Source organism: Fopius arisanus, unplaced genomic scaffold, assembly GCF_000806365.1.
Source record: "Fopius arisanus strain USDA-PBARC FA_bdor unplaced genomic scaffold, ASM80636v1 scaffold00001, whole genome shotgun sequence".
In the NCBI taxonomy this organism is placed as follows: Eukaryota; Metazoa; Arthropoda; class Insecta; order Hymenoptera; family Braconidae; genus Fopius; species Fopius arisanus.
The window spans coordinates 2,846,183-2,872,522 of record NW_011887740.1 but is presented as its reverse complement, the minus strand read 5'-3'; the positions used below and the strand labels follow the sequence as shown (position 1 = coordinate 2,872,522).

At 36.3% G+C, this 26,340-nt stretch overlaps 2 protein-coding genes across 4 annotated transcripts in view; one reads left to right on the top strand and one right to left on the bottom strand.

Moving 5' to 3' along the window:
• LOC105273985 (flocculation protein FLO11) overlaps nucleotides 1-26,065 on the top strand; it is a 28,236-nt gene extending 2,171 nt beyond the window's left edge. Inside the window, exons 1-9 of one of the 3 annotated variants that reach the window (XM_011316778.1) lie at nucleotides 1,632-1,803; nucleotides 3,312-3,530; nucleotides 7,691-7,762; nucleotides 13,025-13,304; nucleotides 14,108-14,276; nucleotides 16,980-17,163; nucleotides 17,527-18,279; nucleotides 18,756-18,935; nucleotides 19,178-26,065. In XM_011316778.1, coding sequence (XP_011315080.1) covers nucleotides 3,383-3,530; nucleotides 7,691-7,762; nucleotides 13,025-13,304; nucleotides 14,108-14,276; nucleotides 16,980-17,163; nucleotides 17,527-18,279; nucleotides 18,756-18,935; nucleotides 19,178-19,566 — 2,175 coding nt within the window. In that variant the 5' untranslated portion in view covers nucleotides 1,632-1,803; nucleotides 3,312-3,382 and the 3' untranslated portion in view covers nucleotides 19,567-26,065. Of the gene's footprint in view, nucleotides 1-1,631; nucleotides 1,804-3,311; nucleotides 3,531-7,690; nucleotides 7,763-8,353; nucleotides 8,876-13,024; nucleotides 13,305-14,107; nucleotides 14,277-16,979; nucleotides 17,164-17,526; nucleotides 18,280-18,755; nucleotides 18,936-19,177 lie in introns of those variants that run through there. The other 2 variants (XM_011316768.1, XM_011316760.1) reach the window with 2 other exon arrangements.
• Nucleotides 24,308-26,340, bottom strand: part of Flo2 (flotillin-2) — an 84,518-nt gene continuing 82,485 nt past the window's right edge. Inside the window, exon 8 of the mRNA XM_011317036.1 lies at nucleotides 24,308-26,205. Coding sequence (XP_011315338.1) covers nucleotides 26,176-26,205 — 30 coding nt within the window. The 3' untranslated portion in view covers nucleotides 24,308-26,175. The remainder of the gene's footprint in view (nucleotides 26,206-26,340) is intronic.

Genomic DNA, 26,340 nt, shown 5'->3' with positions numbered 1-26,340 from the left:
TTTTCAAGGAGTTATTCCTGTTTTTTTGCATTAATTGTAATTCAATAATTATTCCAGCATTTTCTCAGAAATTACAAAAATCGCATCAAATTCATTAAATCGTCTAATTTGTTGGAAGATTTCGATGGTTTTTTCGTTCTGTTTATTTTAATTGAAGATTATTTTGTAGATTTCGAAGTGACGTCAAATTTATAAAAATCAGACGATTTTATCGGTGCAGGGATTTAAGAGGTTCGATCGAAAAACACTTCTCTTGGTTTTTATTTATCATTTAATTGCTGACGCAAGCAATTATTCCATTCATTCCATCAATTTCATTAAATTATGAAAAATCTCTTTCTCTGAATCTTGCGATTTTTTGCGAGATTATGAAATGAGACCGAATCCATAAAAATCTGCCAATTCGATTATCAAATATCGGCTTTGCCGTGCTCAAACGGACTCAATAGCGAAAATGATTTTCGTCAGGCTTAATCCGCACTTTAATTACCGACTGGAACAATTCTTTTGTAATGATGTTTACCTTGTGAAGACGATAAAGATATTCGAGTTTTGAAAGTTCCTATTGTGTACATGAGAAAGCGAGATTCTTTTCCGTTCTCCCACTTGAATTGCCCAGTACTCCCTCCGCCTCGTCCTCTCGTATCTTTTTTATTTCATTTTTTTTTGCTGCAATGTGTTGGTACTCCAAGAATCACATCAGTTTGACCGTTACCAAGTGTGAAGAGAGCCAGTTACTCAGCCAAGAGGGGGGCAAATAGGAGTGGGAGGTCATACTGTGGTAACGAGTGACAATTTTTCAAACAAATCCCCCTTATTCCTCCATTCACTATTTACCTGAGGTCATTAAATTCACCCTATACCTGTGATTCATCATTTTTACGTCTTCTCAGTTCAAAGTTGGTGATTTTTTTTTTTCTTCAACTCGGGATAGTGCGAGCACGTGCTCGGTAACACGTGTCCACGTCTTGGAGTTCTTCGACTGTTCACACCGATCTTGGGGGATAAATGATTTTGATGAGGGGCTTCATTCACTCGTTTGTTCATTAATGGAGCCCCCAGGGAGGGATTATTTATATAAAATTGTGATGTAGTCTGGTGGGTATGGGTGACACAGGCGAGTGAAAAGAGCGTATCTTTGCGCCTGCGCAGGTGTTACTTTACAACGGCGTACACAAAACGCATGAAAAATAAGATTCATGTGAAAAGTAATACTGTGAAGACACAGTGTTGAGGAATTGTCTTTGTAAATTTCGAGGAAACTTAGACGTCGAAAAATATGTCAATTTTTTGTCTTATCATTATTCAATGAGTCATACATTATCAGAGAAAATTCCGTTGAAAAAACATTAAAAAATGGAAATAATTCCAAAATTATCTAAAAGAAACTTCAAATCAAGTATCAATTCCTATAAAAATCTATTGATTTCCTAGATTGCATACAGATTAAATCAATACATCTTTCACTAACAAATGAATTGTGTAGTAAATCTGCACTGAGAAGTATCCGACAATTTAAAAAAAGCAATCTTCAGGTCAGACCGGATTTATTAATAATAAATCACGTGATTTTCATTACTTCCAGAATTTATAGTTATTGTACCTGTGGGAGTGAGACGAGGGATTTTATGCCTTCATAAAAAATTCGTGGCTTTTCTCGTTATCTATTGATTGGAGCAAGTTGTTAAAATTGGAAGAAAAATTTTGCGATAAGCTTCAATATAAAGTCAAGTGATGGTCAGGGAAAAATTCTGGGGCTAGAATCCCTGACGATAATTCACGCGAATGTGGAAAAATTCACGTGTAAGTACTGGAATTTTTCTGGAAATTTTTTTTCCGTGTGGCTGATTAAAAGAAGTTTCACGCGTTTATCAAACCAGAGGTTATCTCGTTGCTTCGCCAGAAAGACTCGTTTTGCGGTTGTCTGAAAAAAAAATTACAGGGAAGAAGAATTTGAAGTAATTCAACAGCTATAGCTGAAGTCGTTGAATGCATGGAACTATTTATAAAAATAGTTATCGTTATTCGTTAATTATTAATATTTATGGGAAGCAAACGGGTCGAGAGTAACGAGTCAACCAGTCTTCCGCATTGGAATGTTTAAGGAATATCTTACAATCCCAGAGAGATGGCGATATTTCCGTGAAAATCTTTTTTGTAGCTCTGATTGTGGTTCACAAAAAAGCCTTAACAAAAATTTCGCTATTCCTCTTTCATTTTGAGATATTCCTCGGGAATGGGGGAATTGTGTAACGAGAGTTTTGTTAACTCTAATAAAATGAGGAATGGCTCTTGCCAAGAATGGAGTTCTCTGCACCATCTCAAGATGAACGAGATACCTCAGATCTCATAGATTTAATTTCTGTACTTTAAAAAAAGTCTCTCTTGGGAAATTCCCCGAAATCTCCAAGTTGATTCCACCAATCTCCACCGTCTTGCTATCACTCCTCTCATTTGCCTCCGCAATCTGCACTATTTTTATTATTTATCCTCTTCCATGCCTCTCAAAAGCATTGCATCATCTCGAAATTTTTTTTTGTTTATTTGAAGAGCCAGTAATGAATTTGTGGTGGTTCTGCCCGGTTTTAGCCAATATTACCGGTTATTTTCGTTTTCTGAGACACCAATGATGGGATTGACGCGAAAAAATATACCGTTTTTGCATTTTATCATCATTTCCTGACCCACGACGTTTCATGCGCGTGCAATAATTTTACTGTGTTTTTTCCTGAAGTTTTATGAATTTTTATGATTATAGAACTTTGGGATTCATTAAATAATGATAAAATGCGAAAACGGTATATTTTTTCGCGTCAATCTCATTAACACTTTCTCAGAAAACTCAAAAACCGGTAATTTTAACTAAAAGGAGGCAGAATATCCTTGAAAAAATTAAAAATGAATCGCAGATTACTGAAGTGATATTCACCTTATATTCACGCTCGATTTTGTCAAAAAAATCTATAAAATAATTAAAATAATTAAAACTAATTGAAGAATAATGTGAAGAATATTCTGAAATTATTCCACAAATAGCTAGACAATAAAATCCCTAGCCGCGAATTTCACCAATTCAACAACAAATATGAAAATTTTCAAAACTATAAAAATAATTCCTCAACAAAAATAATTTTAAAAATATAAAAAAAAATGAATAAATAAAAAATTGAATGAATTATTATCAAATGAATTCGAAAATTTGTCTTTAATTCGCCATTTTTTGAGATATTCGATAAACGATTCCTGTGATAAAACTCAGCTACTGCTTTCCAAAATTCTCAGTACCTGAAAAATGTGTGAATTGATTGCAGACTGGCACCCGGGTCAGTGTACCCCCTCATATCACCGGTGATCCTCGCACCATCGAGTGAAAAACATCAGCATGAGCCTGGAGACACTGCTGGAAGCTGCCCGATATGTCGAGCAGCAAGAGAAGAAACGAGAGAGGGTCGCCAGCACTTCCTCATCCTCGGACCACTCATTCGCCGTTGCCCCACACTCAAATCATCACAATTCAAACGAGCCACGTGGTAAGTTTCATCTCCCCCCTCAATTCTCTTAACTCCCCCTTACCCCTCACCCCTCACCCGGGTACCACCCAATTGTTAAAGCGGGATCAATGCTCCGGACGAAAAACGAAAGGCCCAAATCGCCTGCACGAACCGCAAGTGCCAAATTGCGAGACCACTGCGCTCGTCCTTGGATCATTTCCTCCCCCTTCCACCCACCCCCTTTTTGGCACAATTTAACTTTCCAGGGAGTAACCACAATCCGTAAACAATGCGCCCCAATTTTTTAATGATTTTCTCCGGTACTTCGTCGCCCACGTTTTCGCCAAAGGTCATGGATCTTGCGGTTGAGGGGAAAAAAGAAAGGAAAATAGTGATGGTTACGGGGGGGTGGGGGGGAGGCTAGGGGAAAAAATAAAGGAGAGAACCGGCTATCGACCGTTCGACCACGTGATCTAGGGTAACATTGAACGATGGTTGAGAACCACTGCCCATAAAAAACCATATGAATCGCACGCGTTGACCCACGCGCTCTCTTCGTCTCCAAATTAGGTATGATTTCCCTGTCACCAGGGGTTCTCAGTTATTTTGCCACTGAAATCATTAGCCATTGCAATTCCCTCATTTTTCCACAGTAGCTTTTCCAACGGGGTCACTGAACTCTGGGTACAGTAGCACGTGGCATCGAAATAAATGATGCGAGATGTTTTTCTTGGTGATACCGAGAGATCGTGGTGAGGGATCAAATTCTGGTCTTTTTGCATATCGCGTAATTTATCATAGTTACTGTTTATGATGTTAATGCATATTTTACAATATTTATATTAATTAAAAAAGAGTGTATACAAAAATTTCAGGGGGGGAAATTTTTTGAGGGCTAGACTGAACTCGCGGTTAGTGATTATCGGTGGTTTTTTATATTTCGGGAACAATTTATTTTTATATGTGATTATGTCTATACTTAGAGGCATTTAAAAATCGTTTCATTCATTCGGCACTTGGAGAAAAATTGAAATGAGTTTATAATGTAATTCTGGTGCGAAAAAAAAGATCGCTCACGGGATAAAATTCTGTTGGTCGTTTTAACGCGGAAACTGGGGGAAATGACTTGATACTTTTTTGCAGATCATTACATTTTTTATGGGAAAGAAATCTTGATCTTTTTTGTTGAACGTGTTATTGCGGATTTCTTTTTATTTTCTATCTTTTTTTTTTACAAATTTCTGAGAGACGGCTGGTGAAATTGGCGTGAAAAAATCTACGGTATATTTTTTTAGGTTTTATCATTTTCAATGCCCCATGAAGCTTCATCGCCGTGGAAAAATTTTCTTACGTTCTTAAAATTCATAAGAATGTACCGAAAATTCAGAAAAATGGACGCACGACTCTGAAAATTTGTGAGTTATTATATTGCATAAGGGAAAAACAAAAATAGTATATTTTATCATGTAAATCTCAACCAGGGTCTTCCAGAAATTTACAAAATAATACACGAAAAATTAGAAGATTTCGGCAATAACTCTTTAATCAGTATTTTATTAGTGGTTAAAGTACATTGGTAGTGAGGTAGTGAAGAACTGAGAGGACAAAGCAAATTTAAAATTATTGCTTATTACCGGCTTATCTCATAAAATGTTGTGCTTTTTTTTAAAATTGAAACCGTTTCCGGCATGAATCGACAATTGAGAAAAACGATAAATTCGATTATGCAAAATGGTAGTCATGGTAATGGTCAACGAATAGACTTTATCTGTCTATCTATTTAATTCGAGTTATCTCACTTTGCCACTTCGTTATTGCAATAATGTGAGCTGTTTTTCTTGGGGATGCGTGGTGCGAACACTTGCTGATAACAGCCCAGTGACAAAGTGCGATAAGTCGAATAAAAAAAAATATTAATCATTGACATATCTGGAAAACTCTCCCTTCAAAATGAAAAAAAAAACACTTGAATCATTCGTTGTCGACAAAAATCAGGAATTAAAAAAAAAATGAAATTCCGCGTTAATTAAAATTTCACCACTTGTCTACTGAATTGATCGTTTGGCATTGATTGAGGGAAAAATGTGGGGAATACTCTTGGGGGAAAATGAAAGGGTGACGGAAGTTGGACTCGTGAAGAAGTCGATCGGGCCTGTGGGCCCCGGAGTGGGGACCGACGGCCGGTTTTAATACACCGAGAGAAGGAAAAAAGCGAACGGTGAAAATAAAAAAAAGATTGAGTAAAAAAACGTGGGTGAAGGGAGAGAGCTGAGGCACGACGAGAAGAGGCCGGTCACGTCGTGCATTTCGGCGTGTTGGTGAGGCAAACAAGCGGGGGAGGAGTACTGTAAATCGTCGGTCAGTGACTCCGAACTCTCGGTATTTTTTTCGGAAAATTTCATGACGATGCACTGATCATTTAGATGTACTCAGATAAGCCCGGGGTAACCTGATTACCTGATAACTTCAAATATCGGTGGACTAAAGCAAACACCCGAAAACTAAAAAAAAAATCACTTTGTTACCCAAATTTTCTCAGCTGTTTCAAGACAAAATGAACACCTGATGAGTCAGTAGATGAGTTGGATCAAAAAATGATTATTCGGAAAATCTTAGGAACAAAGTATTTTCGTTTTCGAAATTAAATTTATTAAAAATAGTATTCTCAAGGCAAAGGAACAGCTGACAAATGTCATACCCTGTGTCCACTGAAAATGGTACCAAAAAGATTTCGGGAAAGAAATATTAATAATTAAAAAAAAAGGCTATAAATTTTCCCCTTTTTTCTTGCTAATCCTAAAACCGTTGAGCCACTGTCTGATGTCAACGTTACGGTAGTATTAACATCCACAATGAAATAGTGACAACATCGATATCCAATGGCATTATTATTTACAGTTGGTGTCCATGTTCCCCAGTCCTTTCTATTGGTTTTTATTTTCAAGCTGTGGAGAAATTTGGGAATATGAAAATGTCAAATGGTATTGTCGGGTAGTTCGAGGTAAACAATGGAAGTTGGTTGCCGGCCGGGGTAGAGCCTAGAGGTGTAATGGAATAACAGGCAGCTCTAGCTGTTTGAACGTGGGGCTAGGGGCGGGCGGAAGAGCACGCGGCCAGAGGTTTTACCTCTACTGCGCATGTACCCTGTCCCCGGCAATTTTTGCCCCACCACGAGTTAACCCGGCCGCGTGGCGTTCTGATCAATTCCACAGGGTTGCCAGATCTTCCTCCACATAATACCCACATACTACTCCAGCGAATATTTTTTTTTGCAATTTTTACTCCCCTTCGTTTTTTTCTTAAAAATCTTTTGATTTTCATTGACATCAAATTTTACACCCACATAGATAAAAAAAAGTTTTTTTGTTTTGCAGTTTAGGGGAAAATTTAAAGTTGAATAAATTTGAATTAATTAATTACTGTTTTTAATTAATTGGATAAATTTTGATTTTTGTGATGATTTATGGATGGATAGTCTACTCGGGTAAATGCCAGGGTCGGGAGCCTCATCACCCGGTGGATATCCCCGGCTGCCTCCAGCCATCACCACTTCCACTTACTCCTCTTTCGAATTGTCATTTCCCTCTGCTTCCCGCCGCCACGTGCTTCGTTCAACATCCTAGACAATATGGAACTCATTCCCAAAAGCGGTCAATTAATATCCTCACCCCACACTGAGATTTCTTAAAATTCCACAAACCCATCAGCATGTTCAATTACATGAGTTTGAATATAAATCTGATAAAATTTGGCGTTTCATGTTTGCTGGTAACCCCCAAGGAATTGCACGCAGTCCACGAATTCCATTCTGCCCCACCCCATCACGATCACCAGATAGGCAATTCCCTTGAAATCCAGTTTTAAAATCAAGTTCGGTAATCCGACTAGAATAATTCCGCCCGCAAAACCCACTCGCGAGTGAAATAAGAAAAAAAAAAAACTCATGGCAAACATTTTGTTAAAATCCATGACCTCAATGAATGATCACGTAAAACGTCATCACTCCGGTCACCTTGGGACACGTACAATTGCAATCCCCGGAGTTGCCGCGAGATGGAAGCGCCAACGTCGAGGATAAACGGTACCACGAAGGTCGTCATTTAAAGCCCCCCTCCCGCCCCTTCCCCTTAAAGCAACCCCCTTTGCCCCCAATCATCAAACCGAAATTAACTGTTGAATTGAATTTTCTCCCAAAACAGGTGCAAAGATGAAAAGAGAGCGGAGCGAACCAGATGACCTGTTCTGCGAGGAAAAAATGCTGATAATCGATGGTGAGTCAACCCCACGAAAATAATCTCTCCCTCTCGTTCCCCTCGTCCACCCCCACACAATATGTACTTGAAATCATATCTTTATCGGTGAGAATTACCAAGTGCTCGTGATCAACTCCACGTGGACGACCTGTCAATATCACTGCAAGAGCACTTGCCTGTTTGAGCATCGGGTGAAGCGAGGGAAGGGAGCGGATGGGGTGGGTGGGCTATGGGTGGTAGGGGGAGAAAAAAAAGGGGGGGGGGGATGGTGGGGAGAAAGGGGGAGGCCGTTATTGGGCATTCAGGGTGTTAGATATCTGTTAGGGGGTCTTGCGTGTGAAGGGGTGGGGAAGTCCGGGGTACGACGAGCGGTCGTCGACGCTCCTTCATCATCCTCAGGTTGGTGCTAACCGCACCAGTTCGGTCACAACTCGAGCTTAGATCTCAGTCGGCATTTGCGACTCACACGTCACATATCTACTGATTTTTCGCGCTCGGTTTTCAGTTATCGACTATTTGATTTTTCAGTGGTTTACGGGAATTTTATTTGGGTTAAAATTTTGGATTATTTATTAGGATATTTTGGGTTGATTTTGGATCTTATTACGATTGATTAAGGATTGATTAATGATTGATTAACGATTGATTGACGATTGATTAACGATTGATTAACGTTTGACTTGGAGAATTCCAAGTGCGAGGGGTGTTATTATCTGGGTGATAATCGCGTTGGTGATAACGTAAGAATTTGACGAGTTGATGGATTGATAAGACTGCAGGTACTTCTATTTGATGAGGGGGTCTCAGGGGGAAGTGATCCCGAAAATTTTGCAACTTTCACTCGGGTGATGAGGTAGAGACATTTTTCTCATTTGTAGTCGCGTTAAAATCATGTGATAAGGACAATGGGCGTTTTGCTGATGGGTGACAGTGCATTAGTAGATGAGCACATGAGTGTTGTTGTTGGAAAGACAGTGGATTTATTGGTGAAAGGTGTTAATGGTAGTGACGTGAAGGGAATTAACGAGACGAAAGGGCTTCCGATGGTCGGGATCATTGACGTCGTCGATGACGACGCACGGTGGGTTACACCTCCACCAAAGAAGAAGTGGATACGTCACTATTTTCTCGGTAAGAATTGCATAACAATGGGTTTGAGAATTTATGATAGGTCCGGATAAAGAAGTTATAATCGTACAAAATTTTCCCAAGCTCTTATGATTTGAAAGTTTCAGTTTCAATATAGATATTCTCCCAGGGCTTTTCGCATCTGTCCAGGGGTTCTGTCGCCTCTCTATTTTCCCATGTGATTTTCAATAAATATTTCATCGACCATAAATTTCCATGCACCTTTATCAATCACATGATCTATCAATTCCTGATGATAGTACAATCATTTTCATACTTTTTTTCTACAGTATACCAATTATATTTTTTCTTAAAACTAAAAAAAAAAATTCAAAAACGTTATATGCATGTATTTTTATATGTATTCCCTCGGCTATTTACATTTTCTCACCGTCCCTGCCCGATGATAGCAAAACAAACAAAATAATACAACACAAATCAAATATCTCATTTATCATTCCAACTTTATCCACGCCATATGGGCTACATTATTCGTGTTCAGGTTTAATCCATAATATATAATATGTAACGTACACTCTATAATACTATACATTCCTTGATGCGAAGTAAACATTTCTATAATATCTGAAACGTTATATTATATTTAAAAAAAGCAAGTGAACAAAAAATTAAAAAAAAGTGAATTTTGGCGGAAATATGGAGGTATATAGTATATACCCTTAAACCGGTTTATTTCATTAGTTCAATAATCATGAGGAATGGTTGACGTATGATTTGAGTTTGCCCTTCGTCTTTATTGATTGATTCATTTATTCATTCATTTATTTATTTATTTATTTTTTATTCTGTGTTCTTGTGGCCTAGTGGTATTGTCGGATGATGGGGGTGATTTTTTTGAGAATATTGTTTGTTTTCGGGTGGTAATAGGAAAGGAATTAGCTTGTCTCGGATTTCCCCGAGACAGACGGACTTCCAGACGCGCGCACCAGTATGACCGAGGAGTCACGTGTCCGTCTGCGTGGTAATCCCCACTCTCGGTGAATTTGTTTCACCGAGATATCCCCTGACCCGCACTCTACCCGTCTACCTCGACCACGTGTTATCCCCCACTAGGTTGTCTCACTTCCTCCCAACAACTCCCACCTCAATATTCCTGTTACCTCGCCAATACTGCACGCACTCTCATGTTTCCTTGGTACTTTTTGCAAAAATTCACTCGTACCGATTATTCTCTTGCAAATCTATCGCTTTGTTTGTTTTTATTCCCCCAGCTTTTTCCCTCTCTTTTCTCGGGGACAAATTGTTGCTAGCCTATCATTACAGCTGAGACACTTTAATTATTATTTTAATTATAACGGTAATTGTGGGTTATTATTAACGGATTTAGCGGGATTTTTTGTAATGCGATTAATTTCAGTTTTCAGAGGGTTTATGGTATTGCGGTTTATTAATGCGGGGTGGGCACTTGTCATCGGTTTATTATTTTTTAATGCAATTCAAGTCAACTTGGTTTGGCAATTTCAGTTAACATTTACAGGGGTTATAGTTTCGATTATCTCTTAAGAAATTATTACCGATATCTTCTAATTTTTTAAGTTTTTTTAAAATAATTTTTGAGAAACGGTTGGTAAAATTGAAATTAAAAAATACACCATTCCTCAATTTTATTGTTATTTTTAATTTAAGTTAATTTTCCTACGTTTTCAGGAAACTTGCACTAATACCCAACACTTGACAGAAAAATTACAAAAATAAACGCATGACTATAATAATTTGTGAGTCATTTAATAATGATAAAAGGTAAAATAGAAAATTTATTTAAAAAATGAAAAATGAGAAGATATTGGTGATGATTCATTAAGATATTTAGTCTTTGGTAATATAATATTCTGTTACACTCTAAATTTTATTTTTCGATAATTTTGAATAGTTTAAATCTCTCTTTATCGGTTTATTATAGTATTGTTATTTTAGTTTTCCGTCACATGTTCACATTTTAACGATTGACGAGTCCTGTTGTGGATTTCGTAATCGAATACCCGTTCTCGAAGATTCGTGTTGCCGACAGGTGAAAATCATGTTTCGGTGTGGTTTTGCGGATGTACGAGAAAATCTGTGGATATTTGAAAAAATATTGTAGGAACTTTTTTGAAGATCTGTGTGCAATCTTGAGAAAAGTTTCTTACAACATTTTGATAGCTCTCTCAAGTTTTGTGGCATTGGTTAAAAACTGGTGGAGCGTTTTATTTTTCTTTCAAATGGAAGAAGCGAGTGGACACAGCGTTTCATTCGTCGATAAGTCGGCATCGGTAGAGTGGAATTGAAAGTTTTTTTTTAAGTTCTAAAGGTATTTTTCCACGCTTTAAAATGAGACCGGACTAGCTCAAATCGCACCGTTTGGCCTGGAGATATTGGGGATTTATTTCGGTTTCGGTTCATGGCTCTGGACTCTCTGGAGTCTTCTATTTTTATAATGTTTTTTAGACAGTTCTCTCCACTTTTTTATATGAGACACCAGATAAACCAGTTTGCACAGTGGGAGAATGGAACTGATAAAAAAAAAAATCAAATTGATGTTTTACCTGGAAAGTTCCTGGGCGGTTAATAATATTTCTTCACCTTTTATCAGAGGTCTACTAGAAGGATGCGGTTAAAATAGATTTAGGAAGCTGCAAAGCAATGCAATACGAATGCCAAGAGAGACGAGAAGAGATCAACATGAATGAGCCTACCAGTGTTAATTTATAGCACTGAGAAAGAATAATAAAAAAATGTAAATAAACGAAGCATTCATGCCGGAGTGTTTCAGCTGTTGCACTGGGGTTGAAATTAGGCATTCGATGTGCCTAGTCTCCCTAGTCATTCTAAAGTTAATCCAGACGCCAAGTCATTCAGCTTTTGCTCTATTGTTCTTTTGGTTCAACGAGTTTCTAGTTTTTCCACTGCTATCTATAATTCTTCAAATATTCTGCTCTTAGCGCACTTTCCCCTTCGATAAACCCACGAAATACTAAAACACTGCTCCATGCTCCACTCTTTAATTCATTTTTTTATTTCGGGAAATGATTCAACTTCGGAAGATTATTTTGAAGATTATTTTCTTAATTATCGTATTTCATCATTATTTAATGACTCAAAATGTCATGATCATGCAATGATAATAATAAATATAAAAGCGATATTTTTCAAAAATCCAATTCACAATTTGTCAGAAAATTTAAGAAACCGGTAATTTTTGGGAAAAGTTGGCAGAAAATTCTGAAATATTCCATCCATATATATATATATATATACATATTACAGTGAATCATCAGTTGTTTGAAAACTAATTTTATGTACTTAAAAATTAATAATTATAACGTTTTTTCCTTAATGAACATAATAGAGAGCAATGCGCATTGAGCATTGTCAGCTGACGCAGTGACGATTTTTTAAACAAAGATTATAGTACCTCTGTTATTGCAGTACGTTTTTTTTGTTTTTCATTTTTAAGATAAGATTGGGAGACCGTGCAATAAAAAAAACTGGAAAAACCGCAAGCGTTCCATTTTTATGGGTTTCATGAGAAAATGCATTATAAATTCATAGACTTCTTGGTTCATTAATGCATGATTGAGAATTGACGTAAGCAATTGTTTAGGAGTGTTGATAAGGTGAGATAAATCGAATCCTCCGGTTTTGTCGCAATCGAATTATTTCGCAAATTTGATTTCAGGAGAAATTATCGAATTTCCATTTGCAATCGAATTTTTTTCCATTCTTTGCGATATAGGAGCCTGGGGTGGAATGAGCACCCAAAAAAATTGGAAAATTATTTCGTAACGCAAATTTTCTCAAACTGTTTCAGAACCAAATGATAAATCAGTGGGTGAATCGAGCAAAAAATATAATCACTCGAAAAATATTAGGGACAAATGAATTTTTCTTCCGAAATTCAAATGATTAAAAACTGAGTTTGTAAATGGGTAAAAAAAAAAAATAACTGAATGCAAATTTCTGCGATAAAAAAAACAAGTCGTCCATTTTACCCCACTTTCTTCTAAGTCAATTAGAATAAATGTTAATGTCAATTAGAATGGACTTATCCCGTGTTATCATGGCCGCTGAATTTATCCGAGATAATGAGACAGATTGCGAGGATGTTACGGCTGTTTTTCGTTGTTTAATTATGTATAACTATTTGGTTTGCAGAGGAAGATCCGCTGGACATTAGCAGAACGAATGGCAACCACTCGACAACCCTCCGGGGCAGTCCTATTATCTCACGTGGAGCACTTTCAAATCCAAATACCACTCAGACAAGCATTCATCACGTTACAACTCATCATCAAGTTCATCACCAGAATAATCACAACAGTACATCGCACAATCATTATGTCGATAATCATAGTACAAATCATAATCAGAGTACTGCGGCGTCGATCGTCGTCGACATGGATTCATCGCATGACAATAAAAAACATCGGAATGGGTAATTAATATTTACATTAATTTTTTTGGGGAACCTAGAAATTAGGGGGAACCAATTGTAAACAATGAGAATCAATCCCGAAAAAATTTACATCCTAATAATCATTTTATTATTAATTATTTGTGAAGTATACATTTTTCAAGAACAAGAGGTATTTTTTTTTCTATGAATTCACAAAATTTGGATTGGCTATTAAATTATTTAGAGTTGAAACGCCCTAGGCGTTTGAAAACGTTGAAAAATAATCAACAAAGTTCTAAAAAAGTGCGGAAGCGGTAAAAAATTCATTTTTAAATAGTATCCTACAAGATTTAGTATCGAGGAAGTGCTATAGATGTCTAGAGACACGTGAAACCTTCCAAGTTTTTGTCATACATTACTGATATAATATTTATTTTCTAAATATTATTATTTCCAAATTATTCTTTGATTTATTCCCGCGAAGAATGTGCCTTGAAACCCGGAGTACAAAATAGAAAAAAGTAGGTCAAAATAATTCAAGTAAAATTCTCCAGAGGCTCAAAGAGTTTTTATTTTTTCTCAACATTTCCTAAGACTAATATCCAAAAATTCTTCAAACGAAATAGAAATATTGATATTATCTCCTGAAAACTGAGAGATTCCACTGTTCGCGCATGCATTGCAATTGCAATTACAATAGCAAATAAAAAAATGAATATAGTTTCCCAGATATATTATTTCCGAGATACTAAAATGATTGAAAGTCGAGCCCCTTGTAAATAAGGAGAAGGCATAAAGGAAGTTATTAAAAATTGCGCTGAATTGATAAAATGAATTTTCAGACCATGTGTCATAAGATCTGGCACTCGGGAAGTTCACAACAAGCTCGAGAAAAATCGTCGGGCCCACCTGAAGGAGTGCTTTGAGCTGCTGAAGAAGCAACTCCCAGCCCAGGACGAGAAAAAATCATCAAACCTGTCAATCCTTCATGCAGCAATAAGGCATATTCAGGTGGGTGGCCTCCTCTTTCCAATCGAACCAAAAAATAAAACATATTCAAAATGAATAAAACGTGGCAACACGCACAGTCCATTGGAATGTACCACGCGGTGAGAATTACAATTTGAAATAAGCCAAATGCGATTGAAAAAATTCCACCGCCATTCCTTATTTCACCCGACGATTCATTACAATAATGTGCCATTCCGTTACATGGTCAACTTACTCGGTAAACGTTGGTGCAAAAATGGGAAAATATTCGATATTTTGAACTACCCCGAGTTATCGCAGCCCACGAGTATTAAATGTCAGTTTAGACTCGTTCAATATGTGCATTCGTATTTAATTTCTATCTGATGAATAAAGTATCATTATTTGGATTGAAAATAAAAACTCGGCGATGGAATCAGTTGGAAGAAGCAAAGAGTAATAACGCTTCTGGAAATAAAAAACCAATGATATTGCAAGAGAGTAATTCTCTATGCGATTTAAGAAGAGAAAAATCATTTAGTAATGACGTCAGTAATTATTTTGCGGTATTCTAACGTTTTCATCAGCACAAACACGATTTTTTTGAGAAAAAAAATCCTGGTAAATACTCAAATTTCTCTGTTCTATCGAATTATTGGGAATGATAAAACTGATATTTACAGCTGTCATTGATTTTCCCATTATAGGAATTTTTTAGAAATTTTTTTTACAAAAATTCCTTGACATTTCAGGGGAATTCGAATATGAAATATTTGATACAAATTTTCACCAGTCGATAATATCTCAGGATTCAAGAGAAATCGCGAAAATTTCCTCAGAATCTTTTTTGTGGAGTAAAATGAGAGCTTTAAGAAATACTTCTATGAAAATTTTCCTATCTCGCTTAGATTCAAAAATATCCCCCGAAAACTGGCTTATTAAATAAATCGACGTTTTACCCCTTCACTGCTTAAATAAAGACAGAACAGACAGATGTTCTTCTGACTTCGCCAGCATTGTTGACCCACTTAAAGTTAATACTAAGTTGATCTTTCGGGTTTGGTCAATGTATTTTTATGTCTAGTGTGTTGGCTTGTCCAAGAAAAGTCCCACCGATCTCAACATATAGGATTCAACGTTCGTTTTAAAAATATAATTCGCAGCGTTCAACCATCCTGTTTATTTGTCTACTCTACATTGAAAGAGAAATCTGCCTTTGGTCTCCTGACCAAAGGAACACGAACCCGATACCCAGTTGAATATTTTCTCATTAATAAATTAAAAAAAATCGTGTAATCTCCAGATTAATAATCTTTTAATCTGAAAATCACTTAAACATTCCTCGCAGTCAAGAAAATCTCATTTCACTCAAACACAATTTATCTTCTATTGTGAAAACAAGACTAATCAGAAGATTTTACGATTTTAAAACTGACACGAGAATACTTGTTTAAGATCATGCACAACTTTCCTCAAAAGCCATATTTTTCCATGAGTCGTATCCCGAGGCATAAAAATTAACAGCCAAATAGCCGATCCGTGTTATCCTTGAAAATTCGCATCCAACAATTTGAGACATTGAACCTGCCAATAAAGAAAAACATGCAGTGTGATAAGCCCGACGATAATGACGACTTGTTGTTTCGAGGTAAATAAGTTTATGTGCCTGACCTTCCCCAACAGGAGGGAACGACCACGTAACCACGTCATCACGTGATTATCTCATGTTTATCATTCAGCACTAATTTATTTCTCGGTTATTGAAATTGAAAAATAATATTAGATGACCAATTATCAAGTTGTGATAAGAGAGACGAAGGAGACGAAGGTTGTGACTACAAGTGCTGAAAAAAAAAATCGGAGATTTATATTGATTACTCAAGTTCACGGTCAATTAAGATGACGAATAATCATTTCCTTGCAGCCTGTATTCCTCGAGAGTTTATCTCGTTGTTTTTTTATTGTCACGTGATGAACAGCCATTGCTACGATACTTCATGGCACGTACATTTGTTGCAAGGAATGCAGAGACCACATATTTATTTAATTCTTTACGAGCCTGTGATTTATCCTCGTCTTTATATGTATTGTATTGAGCCACTTGGGAAAAATCCAATGGTTGAATTCTACTCGAGTATTTGAATACCCGGAAAATTCTTGGATTTTGTCAGGATGATGTACCCAAGACGTTGACGATCGTTGCCATCCAGCACGTGTTTGTCAGTGGAGCGCGTGCGCCATGACCTTTAGTGCCTCAACATCTCCACGTGTACATCAAAATCACTACACGTTCATAATGTGTTGCTAACGTAGCTCAGGCTCACGTGTACCAAGTTTTAAATGGAGGATAAACAACTGATGCTTTTGGCTGAGGGCCAGAAGGCGTTTTTGCTGGTTCAACTCGGTTTTCAGAATCTGAGGGAGTTTTCCAAGGGATCGGCTATTTCTATTGCTGATTGCGTTGATTGTATTTTTTTTCTTCGATTGTCGAGCAACGTCTTCCCTCGAATTTAACAAATCATGGATCATGGATCAAGCATGGGCGCGTGAATTTTTTTCTAAAAAATTGAGATCAAAACTTTTTCCCAAAATCAAATGTTTTCATCAGATTAAATTAAAAAAAATCTAAACGTACTAAGAGCGGACACCAGCTCTTTATTAATCCAATACGTAATAATGAAAAATACTTTGTACAAATCATTGTTTAATGTATTAGTCTTCTTATGATGATGATAATGATTGCAGACGTTGAGGAGAAAGGAGAGGGACTCCGAGCACGAGATGGAGAGACTGGCGAGAGAGAAAATTGCTGCTCAACAGAGGATAGTTGCACTGAAGAAGGAACTTTCCACCACGTGGGATCACATTGATTTCAGTACCTTGTTGCAGGAGCCGAGTTCAGTGATCGATCCATTATTATGCAAAAATGGTACATATTTTTATCTTCAATGATTATTTTATTAATAATTAGTGGACATGCATCAGCTCCAAGCTCAATTCGTTCCCTTTCGATTTGATAATTAACTGATGCCAGAGTAAATTAAATGCTTGCAGAGCTGTTTGGGGATTGGAACCTCAAATCGCTTTGAAAGTATTTGACAAAATCATATTTAATAGAATATTTATTGATGAAATAATATTCTTACTTTCTAATGGAATCTTTACTTTAAAGGGAGAATATTAAAATAATTATCAAAACAAACGAGATTCCATTAGGAAGGAAATGACTAATTTATCAGCAACGAGAAGTATATCAATTATTAAAAATGTAATTATGATTCTGTTTGAATAGTTTCGGAAAGTATGGACGTCGATGTGTCAGGTCTGGCCCGAGGTGGTACACGATACAGTAGCACCAGTAGTTTAAGTTCAGCAGCAACAGCGAGTTCACCCCAGAATCATCAAACAAGTACAACATCATCGATTCACAATCAAGTAGCAACAGCAGCTGTTGTATGCCAGACCCAGGGGTTGAATCTCGCCCAAAATTCACGGGAGAGTCCACCAGCGAGCTCTAGCCCAGGTGCATCAACCCCGAGTATTCCAACTCCAGCTCAAGAAAAAGTCACTTCACCCCCAGTGGTCCAGCAGTCTCATCAGCTGCATCTGCCAATAAGTGCCCAAATGCTGAATACAACCCAGGGTTTGGCAACAATTGTGCCAACACTTCAGCATCTGGGCTCTGGCCTTCGTGTGATACCTGGTGACACGAGGCAATTGCTCGTTACCCACACAACTGGTAGCAGTGAGCCACGACCACTAACTCTGGCTGTCCAAAATCCTGGTGATCAGACACGACCACTCATTGCTGTACAATCGAATGCTGGAAGTGAGCCAAGACCAGTTGCACTTGTTGTGCATTCATCAGCAGCTAATGACAACCGTGTGACGTTTGTACATTCAAATTTGTCGAACCAGGAGAGACCACTTGCACTTGCTGTACAATCGTCAGCTAGTGATGTACGACCTGTTACTTTTGTACATTCGGGGAATGATGCGAGGCCACTCGTACTTGCTACACATCCACCTCCACTCAATGTCACTAGTAAGTTCATTGTACCAGATATTTTTATTTAACAATAAATAACTGTCTCAGTACGTGGAGATTTTTTTTTTATTTCGATTCAATATTTTCCTAAAAATTATTTTCCCTGTGGCCCGCATGGACTATCTATCGAGGCTAATCTGGTGTTTGAATTTTATCTTGCTGGTGTAAAATATTTCTATATTTGGGATTCAAATTGTGCTACGGTAACTACTTCACTGATTATAAAAAAATAATTATGAAAAACAGCAATTACAACAATTTATTTACAATAGCTAAATATTGAAACAAAATAAAAAATGTTGAAATATTGAAGGTTCCGAAAATAGTCAAACAACTGAGGGAGTCTATAAATTTTGATAATCAAACATTTTGGAATTTCAAAAGTTGGCATAAAAATTCCAGAAAAAATTTGGAGTGGCTTTCTAGTAACTTTCGATGAATTACTCTTCAACTATTCAATTATTCCCCAACAGCACAAGCAAGAATAAGGCCAGGGGACTCGCAAACAACCCACAAAATGGTCGGTGGAGTGACGTTAGTGGGGGGCAATGGATCGGAATTGACGAGACTTCCCGGTGGAGCTGAGTTGAATATTCTACCTGCCAATGGTGTGTTCCGATCAGTCAAGACACAGCCATTAGCTGTCCAAGGAGGTGACTAATAAAAATGACCACTAAACCAAATAAATCAGCACCAGCTCCAAGTTCAAATCGTTCATTCACCTCAATTTGAAAATTAACTGGTGCAAGATCAATTAGAATGCTTGCAGAGCTGATTGAAGATGAACTATTCAAAAAGCTTTGAAAGTATTCGACAAAAAAAAATACAGAGAACTTCAATCATTGAATTTAGACAATATTGTGGAATAACTGTGGTTTTTCAATTTATCTATCAGGACTGACGTTGAGTCACGCTGGTGTCTCTCTCCAGACGTCAACGGGGAAGCCAATGATGCAGAGTTCACCGTCCACAGAGAGTATAGCTCACATTGTTGGCCAACACACAACCCTCTCAGGTCTGACACCCATCGTAACTCCAATGACAGTTGTCTCCCAGGGAAATCAAGTGACCGCTCACATCCTGGCACCCTCTAATCTCGCTGGAAAGATGATAACAACACCGATACTGAAATCAGTGGGTCAGGTACCACTCGTTAATGCCCAGTATCTGAATACAACGACTCTGGTGAAGCCCGTGGTCGTTGTCAGTTCACCATCAAACTCAACACCATCCACCATAGCTTCCAGTACACAGCCTTCCGTCACTTCGCATTCCAACGTCTGACAAATTCGCAGGAGAACAAAGTTTGTTTGAGATTGGCTTTGGGCATTTTTTTCGTTTTATTTCAATGTTTGTGATACATCGAGAGGGTCTTGATGGTTTTAAGAGTTTAACGTGACATTATCGAGGCTCAGGAGAACTAACACCAATGATGATATTTTTTCAAAAACTGCATGGTTTATCATTTTGCCAGATTTTACTTTCAAGTATGAATTAAGAGATTAATTAATTTATTTATTAAGAATTAAGTTGGATTTCATTGAGAAGTGGTAAATTGAGATGAGTCGAATTTGAGAGTTTTATTCGGTAGTGATTTTGGGAGAATATTCGTTCCAGTTTAGTTTGAGGAAATATCAAAAGACTTTTTGTTGAAAAAGTCCTTTAATGTTTTCCACTTAAATCTTTGGTTTACGAGCGTAATCGATAATCATGAAAAATCTTTGATGCGATTTATCTTTTTTTACCGCTTTGGTACCGACTTAACAAGTTATTGAAACAAGTTGAATTACTTGATATAACAAAAAGTTTATGAGGAATCTAACAGTCGTTATAAATAATTCATGCAATTTTAGATTGATGTCGTCATTTGCGAGGAAATTTCTTGACTGGGATGAATGAAGCATAATTATTTTGGAGGAAGTAAAAAAATAACAAGAACTGATTTTATTCAATAATGGATTTTGAGGAGATCCGGTAGAAAGGCAATGCCGTCTCTGGAAGAACATTTAATCTTTCATTTTCTGTGTAAATTTATTATTTAAAAAAGTGTGGCATTGATAATCTAATTTATGAAATATTCGGAGGACTGTAAATTATTCGAGACCAAAGGGAGGAAAATTTGAAGATAAAATTCTGATCTCTCCCGAAAGATTATTACTCAAATCAGGCTGTCCCAACTTCAAGGCATGTGAAGGCATTTCTCGATGAGAAATCCCAAATGTTCGATATTCATCTCCACTATAAGCTATCTTTATTCTCATCGTGTGGAATCGAGGGAGACATATCTGAAGATAAAGTTGATTAACTTTTAACGGATGGAACATGATAAGATTGATAAATTATTTCTTTTCATCCCAAACTCGCCAAAATTATGAAATTAGGTTTTTCTCGTATTATTTTAAAAAATGTCCACATGAGACTGAAAAATTATCTGGATTTGGGTAAGGGGATTGGGGACACTGAGACTGTGATTTGGACGTTTTTTGGATAATTGTCGTGTGCCCTTAATATTTAAATGGAATTTTTTTGATTTTTGGCTTTTGACGCATTCGAACAAATGCTTCTACAACAATTCGGCAGCTTGAATTCGAGTGTGAATGAAAAATCCAGTGATATTTGTCACGCTCAAGGGTGTGAGTCCTCGACCGTTGACGGCCTCGAGTTAATTTCCTCAGAAAAATTAAAAAAAATAACAACACTTTGTAAGATAGTATTAATATTTACATCCTATAATTTTTTTAATGTAAATTATTTAATCAGTGGGACGAATGCTGGGTTGAATGAAAGCTGAGTGAGAAAATTCATTGATGAAGTCATGAAGTGAGATGAGTCGAATTTTACCGATTTAGTAGGAAATACCAAAGGACCTTTTTGCTCTGAAATTTAATCAGCTTCAAGCAAGTCCTCTGATATTTCCACGTCAAATCAAGTTTTATAGATAAATCCATATACAGTAGACGTCCGTTATAGTCACGTGCATGGGGCTGTAGGTGAGACGAAATAGGAGGATTCGACTACATGTAATACACCCGCTACGCACTCGCTGGGACCGTAAACCGAATTTTTAGCAGGAATGTAGGAAAAGCAGGTCTTTGTTTTAAAAACTCAAAATCTTATTGTCGATATCTTCTAATTTTGCAAGTTTTTTTTTTTACAAATTCCTGAGAAAAACGTTGAATCCGGCTAATCTCGCATTATTACTTCATTAATAAATTGATTAATTGATTAATTGAGCTCGGAGTGGGCTTGATAAAGAAATGAGCAGGAGAAAAATAATTAGCGATGAAAAATTCTCGAGTCTTTTTCAGTTTCCCCTGTGTCACTTTGCCACTTGGCAACCGAATTGAATGGAATAATCTTTCCCATTTCTTTATTTGTCTCGGTAGTCGAACGTTTGGGTGATTGATCGTCACGTCTGCAGTATAGACTAAATTTTTAACATGTCTTTTATAAAAAAAAAAACAATTGGGTAGAGCAGAATCAATGTCGCTTTCTAAGGATAATCTATCGTTTATCACAATAAACCTCCCCTGATGAATCAATGTTAATCGAACGACTGTTCGTTCGTGTAGTGAATAGCTGAAGGAACAAATATATGTCACATAATAATACAATGAGGAGAAAAATGGCAGAGGTGTCAAAACTGTTATAAAGCGATAAGTGAGAGCGTATTGCATGGGATATCTGTCGTATTACAAGAAACTTAAATAAAATTGGAAGTACATTTAAAATCGTAGCTCCGTGGGATTCATGTGCGAGAGAGGAAGAAAAAAGTATCGTTAATGCGTACGCGAAAAATGTGATAAAAAAAAGAAATAATTAATGAAATTAATTAACATTTTTAGAGTAAGAACCTCAAGAAACAGTGGTTTAATAAAATAAATGTTGATGAAACTGGCTGGGCTGATTCTGAAATTAGGGAATTTACAGCTGATTGTTCTATTAATATCTTGAATTAACGAATTACCTAATTGTACATAATGTGAAGAGATTGGAATACCGAGGGTACGGTGTAACGAATGATTCTGTGAAATGCTCAATTAACTGGAACATTTGGTTTATAAGTTTCTTCGGTGTGACTGACATTCGGTTTGAGTATTGCAGTCGAGATTGGAGGGATTGGTTGAGTGTACAGAATTCTGTCGGTTGAAATAGCTGTCAAGAGTTCTCTCTAATCCAATTGAGTTGTCAAACTTTTTGATTTTTTTTTGTCGAGCGCTTAATCAAACTGAATTGGCACACTCCAACATGCATTCAATAGTGTCTGAAAAATAGATCTAATGAATGCTACATGTCCTGTGAATATCTTGCGTGAGGAATTAGTTGCCAGTGGGAAGAATTCGAGGCCCGCGTGATTGATAAGTTCAGCGTCGAAGGGATCAAGAGTGACAAGTCAATTTTCCAAATCTATGAATTTCTGAATTTAAAAGCGATGACGGAATTGTAATGATTCCCTTTAGCTCCTCCTTGACCCTGGAAAAAACATCTTGATATTGTGACAATGGAGGTATTAAATGTCGATTGATCTCGAAAAATATCGATTTGCGAGAAAATCAGGAAAATTTTCGTTGGGAATGTAATGAGTTACAAAAAATCTTTGAAGATTTAAAATATAAATCGATAGTTTCTGATAAAAATCGATAGTAAAGGAAAAAGTTGAATGAGATTTATCTCGCTTTACCCCTTCCTCCCTGAAATGACACGAGTTCAATACGAACGAACTGATTTTTTTCCGAAGAATGCAAGAATTTTCAAGACGAGAATGATATTGGATTGATGAACTGGATCAAATCGTGTGAAAAGTGAAAATCTAGATTGCAAATGTTGAGATAATGGATTTAATGTTAATGGACTTTAACTGTACATTAACTTTGTATATTTCTTGTAAATAGATAATTTAATGGTATCGAATTAATTTACTATATGTCTATGTATTAATTTTATTGATTACAGTGAGTGGATTTACGTTTCCTTGTAAATAATACGTTGAAACGAGTCGCCTTGCTGTAATAAAAAAATCATTACAAAAATTGGAGCGTCGATTTATTGCAGCCAATACTAATCCCAAAACACGTAAAGCAGTTTTGTTACGCACGATGGACTGGGAAATGATTAATGCGGGTAATTATTAGTTGATGTTCCATTTATTAAAAATATGCACTAATTCACATTGTCCTATTTCATTACTTTCAGATAGAGTTAAAGTATGCGCACAATAGTAGAATTGTTCTCTATCTACAATCATCGAAACGTTATTTTTTGTTATTTACTTTTCAACTAGCACACGACTCCCAAAATATATTATTTCACGTTTGCCATTTATAAAAGTCTAGACAATTCTAGCGCTTGGGCCAATCTCATATTTTCTCACGTTATCACCTACGGGGACAGGTTCGAAGCATTTTCTAATTATTTTTTTCTTTGGTCGAGTTTCAAGTGTAAAGACTCTATTTTCTGTACTTATTCCATCGCGAGTTGGCTAAAATTTTGAATAATAGGAGAAAATTTGCCGTTAGCATTTTTGATAGCCGGGAAGAGTTCGTCAGTTTGGTTTTTTAATGGAATCTTCAATGAAATCTTCGATGAGTCACTTAAAATTAACATACGGAACACCAGTTGCATATTAATGAATTTTATATTAACGATCAACTGATAAAACGAGTGCGTATTGTACGAAAGTGCAAAATTCTCACCTAAAATCATAGTCACGACTGTTACACGTATAGAAAACACTGTAATAGGGAACATGAAGTTTTAACAGAATGAAAAATCTAGGAAATCACAATGATTGTACGGTAAATATGGCAATGATCAAGTAAGATTGAATCGTCATGTATCGCTAACTATACATCATTACACTAAACAATAGTTTCTATGATAAACTTGTAATGAAAGTAATTGGACTAAATAGAAATTGTTAAAATACTGAAAATGAAATGGCACAATGAACATGAAACGTCAACTCCGGATGAAAAATTGAATTCGCAATAATTCACATATACCGGTACAATTGGCCCTGTCAGCATTAAAGTAAAGATGTTGAATCTTTATTTATATTCTCGTCAAACATAATTTGTACTCGTAAGTAATACAATTCTCTTTCTTCCCTACCATACAATTTTTTTTTTCAAAAACATCCTCGAGTGATTTTCATTTTTTCTGGGGTTCCAAGAGCAACTTAACTATAATATTAAATAATTTTATAAATCTCATTCATCGAAGCATTAAAAAAGAGTTGTAACTTTTTTTTTGCACACGTGCTCCACTCAAAACTTAAATTTATCCGTTAATTAATTCGAATAGGCTTTAGTATTTGTTTTTGGTAGACAATAGAAAATATTGACAAGTAGTTATTTTGCACAAACACACATAATTTGCTAAAAGCTTTCGAAAGAGTGAAATTCGAACACATTTTTTTACTACCAAAATTATTACTCGTAAATATCCTTCTTGATTTTTCTGAATCAAGGGGTAACTATTTCCTGGATTACAACTTAGTTAATTATAATTGCAATCATGTCGCGAGAGTAAACGATCACCTGACGAGTAATTCCCATGATGGTTTCCATTCTTTCTCCATTACATATTCATTTAGTCAAGATAAAATCAGTAACGAAACGGTAAAATCGTTGTTTACGATTTCGTTGCTGAAATTTAGAGGGGAATTTCGGTGATTTGGGTTTTTAGTATACGATTAAAGTCGACTTTTGTTCCAGTGGCATGAGATCTCAAGAGGAAGACGATGGATAGCTTCGAATTAATTTCAGATTAAAAATTATTAATAAATTGAATTAGTCAACGATTATCTTTGTACTCAGATGCGTCGTTTTGTAATTCTTATTCATACATTTTTCTTCAGATTTTTTTCTCTACACCAAAAATATATCCGACGCACTGGTGCTACAGTGGAGTGTTGAGAGAAATGCGGTATCAATTTACGATTGAAGTTACAGGGTCATCTAAGTGTATGTACATTTTGACTCCAGCTATTTATGTACATGCTGTATCTTCTCAGCTGTTTTTTTTCTCATTTCTTTGTCAACCAGATGATCGTGCTGGAGAATCGCGTTATTTTTATCGTTAAGATTACCTACACATGTTGAACACAATGGTCGAAAAGACATACTGGATCACAATTGATTTTTTTCTCTTTTCATTTTCATTTTTGATGTAACTCTGATTTTTTTTTTTATTCTATGATTGTGGTTTTGGGAGAGAAAATAATTGAGTTATTGCGCGTTTTCATTTCATGGAGTTAATAAAATGGAAATGGATTTTCATTCAGTTGTGAACTGACGAGAGGATAGAAATAATTTTTTAGTGGATTCTCCTGATAAATAAAAGAAATAATCGTCGTCGGAGAAAAAATTGATTACTTCATCAATTTGTTAAATGAGATTGATATTGATTAAATCAGGAATTTCCCAGGAAAGAACTCGTAATATTTTCCACCGAAATAATAAAAAAGTGTAAAAATAATTTTTTCGTTGATAAATTCGCACCTGGACTGGCCATACATTAATTTTTGATTGTGCTAACGAACGGAATGTCAAGTGTCCTTGAGACTGGACCATCGTGGTGAATATGTGCACGGTCCCTTCCAGATAATTATCTCGCCCGATGGAATTAAACTCGATGCAAGTAATTGTTCAGATTTAAAGCTCGCCTTTCCAAAGTATTTACCAGGAATATTGAGGTAGAAAAATTCGAGAGAGAGAGGAAAGAGTGGAATATTCCATTTTTGTTTACGTGGAATCAGAGTTGCGAGAATAATCGGTGGCAGTAATAATCAAACATATCCTCTCTTCACAGCTGCAGTGCGCACTCTGGGGATACGTGGGGTAGAATTCATTGGATGGATCGTTAACGCTCGTTGATGAATCATATTACGAATTACTTGGCTCCAGGTATTTTAGCTAAAACCTGAGAAGAGAAAATAAAAAATTATAGCATTATTCGAGTACCTTATGAATTCATTGAAATGAAAAATTACTGCAATAAATTATGATCTAATTTACCAAACGGACTTCAATTTCTTTTGATTCTATTATGAGATTT